Here is a 6,000-nt window from a genome sequence, read left to right as displayed (position 1 = left end):
GTGTGAGAATGACATCTAATTTAATTTTGGTTATATATGCAGTTTGGCATTGAATATATACAAAAAAACTTGGAAAAGGGCTAATGTTTATGTGGCATAAACATCGAGAAAATGTTACGTTAAAAGTTTGTAAATTGTCAGGATAAAACGTCATTAAACCTCAATTGATTTTACATATTGGTCATATGATTTACAAGCTGTTATGTAGCTCAACTTAAATGTTTTATTCTATTTTGACATTTAATATTTACTGAGCTTACGACATTGTTTAAAATCCTAGATGGTTGACTGTACAACAATGTCTCGGACATCTACGTTAGTGTGCTGTAAAATAAATCATTAAATGTGACAAAGATTTAATAGAAAAATATTCCAATTTCAAGAAAAGTGTTTTATACTCTTTAGCAATTTATAATGTGTGTGTAATATTGCTGCTTCAGCATCTGCAGTAAAAACACATTTTTATTTTAAAATATTTCTCAAGAGGCTTACTCTAAGAACCCCTGGTCAAATATTTTCTCATTCTGTTCAGCAATATATGAAAACCATGTTAGAGACATACAAAAACGAGCATACACAACTTATATATATATATATATAGTATGTTACATTATTCACACACAGAAAGATTTTCTGATTTTTTTATTTTCATATTTTATTTTTGTCTTTTAAAATTTAAAATAAAGTAACAATAAATTAGATTTGAGCCCATGACCTCTGCGGATACAAGTCCTGAATTAATCTCGCACACCACAAGGTCTTAAGATGCTGTATCAGTGTCAAAGCTATCCTGTGCAGAAAATTAAAAATCCATCACCACATGCACACACATGAAGGCATACAGATCAAACAAACACACCTTTGTTTTCATAAATGAACATGTCCGAGAAAACACCTGCCTCCTCCACTCATACTCTCACACGCACGCTTAAAAAGAATCACACTTTAATTTTGGTGCCAATGCACATGGTTTAAAATTAAGGTAGCTCAAATTGTATCGCTGTAACTAAAAATCAATAAAATACTTTTAATTGGTACGTTGTTGTGTTACCTTGTTTTTACGCATAAACAATAACACACGAGTCACTGACGCTGTCTCAATGCACTCTATCTTTGCTCATTGGTTAATGAGTGATGAGTGGGAAGGTTCGTGGTAGCTACTCACTGCAGAGGGCTAATATGGACGGACACGGCTGCTGGAGAGTGGAAACGTGACATCAATTGCAATCAACATCGACCGAGGGTGGCATGCCTGCAGCGAATGTCAACCGTTCTCTGAAGTAGATGAAGCAAGTATAACTACGACTTTGGCACAGTACATTTTTCGCAAAAGTGATGGCTAAAGTGTGGCAATTTTTTTTACAAAAAGGTCACTGTTAGGGTGGGGGCACTGAACATCTTAATTTTTTCTGACAAAAATATATTTAAAAAGCATATGTTCATAGTGAAAACTAAATTAAACCGAGTGACATCCCTAGCCTCGACCCATTTCTGTCATACAATGGAAATACAGAGTGGTGTATTGCATCCTTGAAAGGATATAGAGGAAAGCGCCTGATCTAATGTATTGTATTTCGACAGCTATTTTCAACACGACAGGTGGGCAAGGCCTTTATTTCTGTATCTCGGTAACAGGTGGGGGTTTAATTTCATTTGAGCCAGATTTGCAGACGTTTGCAAAGGTTGATAAAGATTATTCTCCCTCAACAGGCAGTGTTTTCACAAAGGTTTCTTGACATAAAGTCAAGGTCAGCAAGTGAAATATCACGTAAAAGAGTTATTTGACAGAAAAAGAAACACTTCAAAAGAGTGAATTTGTACAGCACTCACCCTGACTCGGCACCTACTCAAATGGAGTTCAGATTTAAAGACTTGTGAGGATGGACATGTGATAGATGGACATGTGACGCGGCTTCCTTTTTCCCATGACTGAAACTATATGTGCAGCGGTGGCACAGTTACAAGCTCACTGATACAAAACCAGCATCCAGAATTTGATTGCTGGCCACGGCTAACATCAGTGGTGAGTGATATCTGAACTGGTACTGCCCCCACTTCAGCCCACAACCAAGATGGTGAAGTATGGTCAAACAACTCTTAATCATGATGCAGTGTGGGCGGGGGGGGGGGGGGGGCTTTGTTCAAGCGGCAAAGCCTCTACAGCTGGGTCATGTCACTGCTTCCCCTTGGGCCATGTTACACCGTGATACCGCTGGTCCATGAATATTGGTCACAGTGTATGGTACTACTGGAGCAAGTGTTGCAGATAAGTTTTGTCCAGTGCCATTATGCGTAATGTATCAAATATTTTCATACACAGCACAACCTTGCAGCTGTGCCATTCTTATGGTGGCCACCTGTTTTTCACTCCTTGTTTTCAAACTTGTGCCGGCCAATAACAATAAACAGATTTCACAAAAATACAGTTTTAGAATTATAAAGCTGGCTACTTTCATAGTTAAAGTAATCCCAGAATTTAAAGTGTGTGCATTTAAAACATATCTATTTTAAACGGTTATTCTGTGCAAAACCCTTGTTTTAACACAGAGCAATATAGACCTCTGTTTCGATTGTTTCTTGCTGCATTGGGTCTTCTTCCCCGAGCCAGAATGGAACCGCATTCCCCTATGTTGGTCAGCAGTTAATAAAGGTTTCAACTGTTCGATCTATCAGTACGACCCAGGCACCTGCTGAGCCACGCAACCATTCATTGGTCCCTTTTTTCTACTCTGCGCACTAAACATACTGCACATCGGCGACTACAATAATTTAGCAGACCCTGCATATAACTGAATATTTTTTGATTGTTTCACAAAAAGAGTAAAAACCACACAATTGAAATCTGAGTAAGAATTTTCAGGATGTGTGAGGCTGCAGTTGCAGGGTTTGTTGGGGGATGTTGGTGGCGATTGATGAACGCCAGTTCTTGAACTCTGAGTGTTGTCGATGTGTGATCATGTGCCATCCAGCAAACAGATGGGCGGAACACAAACACTACGCTTGAATTTAAGGAAAATACAAAAAAGTGTGTTTCATCGTATGTAAAAAGTTACAGCAATTCTCGAAAAATCGAGAACCTCTAACCCAAGCACTCGCAATTCGATGGTCACACGTTTTTTCTCTATACAGTAAAACCTTGGATTGCAAGTAACTTGGTCTGCGAGTGTTTGCAAGACGAGCAACTTTTTTAAAATAAATCTTAATTTGATAAATGAGCGAGGTCTTGCAATACGAGTAGTACGTATACGCTTTGTCTGCCGAGCGTCACGTGATCACAACTGATATAAGAGTGCTTTGATATACGAGTGCTTTGGATTACAAACACGTTTCCGGAACGAATTATGCTCGCAATCCAAGGTTTTAATGCATCTTAAACATTTTTACATGTTTATTTACGTGTGTTCATATCGTTTTATGTTATTCTTTCCCCATCCCTTTCAGCAGTCATGCAGTGACCATAATCGTCCTGGCGACTCCAATAACGTGACAGATGCGGCCGACTCCATGACCAACACATGACTCTAGAATAGTCTTCCAGCAGATAATATCCATTCAAGTATAAAATAACGATTTTTTTCACTTAAAATTTAATTTTGCTTCAGTCCGCTGGCATCATTATGAAACTGAAAATGCAATTCGTCTTCTGTTACTGGTGCTTGATAAATGAGTGCTCAGAGTATACGGGATGGCAAACTGGCGCCCACAGCAGCCATTCACTGAAGTGGGGAAACAACTACACAGGGACCTGCTAAATAATACATGTAAATAAAAATACATATGGATTTCAATCAGCACTTCAAAATAGATCGTTTCTGTACATGCAAGCCTCATTATGAAATACTTTAGGGAGGGAAATACAACAGTGAGCACAGTACATTGCTCAGGGACGGCGTGTCCTTGGTAGTGTTCTTCTGCCACTCAGTTCTCCGACGGCGTCACTGTTTTCTTGAAAAAGGGAGAGAAAAAGAAGCAGCATTCCTCCTCATATTCTTTGCTCCACCTCCCGCTGCTCTCGGGGGACATTGTCAAGACCACAGGGTGAGTCACAAAGTGGAGCATTGTCCCTGGATACATGGGCCGGATCGTTGAGCTGTGTGTTGCAGTGGAGCGCCGCAAACTCCAGCGTTGCTCACCGGCTACAGGTCAGCATCGCCATCAAAGGGCAGTGGCAGGGGCTTCCTCTTGGGCGCTCGCCGCCTGGGTCTCTTTGATCTCCTCCTGAAAACAACAAACTTAATGGTGCTGTCCCGGTCACTCAACTTTTGCTCTCAAACAACATTTAAAGATATGTACACAGGCAGAATCATAATTATTGCCAATCTGAGAATGAAAGTTGTAGGTTTATGGTGATTATCCTTATTCCACAAAAAACACAGTTACAATTACAAACCGTTTTCTTTCTAATTTCCTAGTGAGTTGGAGATTGCATTTTTCCAAAATATGATCTTTTATCTTTAAAAAAATCAAAGCCAATATAGTTTTATGTCACTATCCTTACTATATATGCAAATGTAGGAAATTACTGGATTATTCTGCTAGTTTCTCATTACAAAGACGTCACATTTTTCTTCGTAATTAACTGATTGAATGCTCTTATCATTTAACTCTTGGTGCTCTAACTGTGTGAAAGTCACGTGTAGAAGTATTCGCTAAATTATACATTTAACTCCTAATACATAAATCAAAGCCAATTTTCATCAAAGATAAGGTAACATTCATCAAGATATTTTGAACACCGATGATGATGGTTGAGTATTTAGTGTACAAATAAAACGTGTGAGCAGCGCAGGTAACCTTACCAAAAGAGGTAAGCTGCGAAGAAGAGGAACCCGATGATGAGGAGAGAAGCCACCGCCACTCCGTATACCCATCCCCGCAGCTTGCCATCTGAGGTCACATGTTGTGGCACACAAGCATGCCTAACTTAAAATCTAGATCCTAATTTCTCATGGAATGTAGCTTTAGCTATTGTGATATATTGATTGAATAAAAAATAACAATTGCTTCCAACCATTTGCAAATTCACAGACATCCTCATGTCATGTTGGTTGTGTGATCATACATCGCCACACTTGTTCATACATCACCACACTGGTTAAAGTGCATTGATGAAGAGGGGCCTAGGACCGGTTTTAGTATCACTCGCTACTGACGTTGGCTGTGGCCGAGAATCAAACTCCGGTCACCGGGTTCATAGTACTGTGAATATCCACTGCACCATAGCGCCCCCCATCGCTATTAATTAAATGAAATTAATGACTGTACCCTTGTATTAACATTTCATCTATTCTCCATGGATAAAGCAATTATGACTCACAGTGTAATTTAAATTGAGGCTACTGAATTGAAATGAGAAATTTCCAAAACGATGTCAGTTACTATACAGAATAATTAACCACGGCATGGTATATCCCAGGTCTGACACACAGTAACAGAACATGATGCCTTTATGAGTAGAGGAGTACCGCGAGGGGCGAGAGCGGGAAAGTGTGAGTTTGTGGAAAGGTCGTGCAAGGGCATGCATGATGCAACCTTGCGTAAGACTCTCTGTGAGTGGGAGCAATTGGGGGCAATTGGGGGCAAACAGGTGTGGACGTGGGAACATGGGGTTGGCCCTGTGGAGACGGGAGATGGGGGTGATGATAGACGGCAGCCTAAGTGGGAGCACGTGGGGACTCAGAATGAGTAGGGATATATAAGCAGGAGTGTGCGTGAGCTCTGGGTCGTCGTCGTTGGGAGAGAGAGGAACGAGAGCCTGCGTGGATGACATCCCAGCTGCCGTCGAAGAGGTGCTCGAGCTGTCGCCGGGCGGTGTTGGATGATCCCCCACCCGGGGCAGACGAGCCGTACCAGGGCGTAGATATATGAAGGGATGTCCGCGTAAAGGACAGAGTTCTGACGTGCGCCATAATGGGTGTTAGCGTCAAGTGCAGAGAGTGTAAAGTAGCAGCGAGTGTACAGTGAACAGAGTGTGTATGAGTAAATAAACGGCAAGCAGCC

At 40.8% G+C, this 6,000-nt stretch overlaps 1 protein-coding gene across 1 annotated transcript in view; it reads right to left on the bottom strand.

Moving 5' to 3' along the window:
• LOC133344936 (thrombospondin type-1 domain-containing protein 7B-like) overlaps positions 1-6,000 on the bottom strand; it is a 381,310-nt gene continuing 375,310 nt past the window's right edge. Inside the window, 2 exon segments of the mRNA XM_061555265.1 lie at positions 1-4,218; positions 4,800-4,887. Of these exon segments, the coding sequence (XP_061411249.1) occupies positions 4,137-4,218; positions 4,800-4,887 (170 nt within the window). The 3' untranslated portion in view covers positions 1-4,136.

Source organism: Lethenteron reissneri, chromosome 21 (genome assembly GCF_015708825.2).
Source record: "Lethenteron reissneri isolate LAM-NWPU_2019-01 chromosome 21, ASM1570882v1, whole genome shotgun sequence".
Lineage (NCBI taxonomy): Eukaryota > Metazoa > Chordata > Hyperoartia > Petromyzontiformes > Petromyzontidae > Lethenteron > Lethenteron reissneri.
The sequence above is the reverse complement of the archived record's forward strand: the minus strand, read 5'-3'. Positions and strand labels throughout refer to the sequence as shown.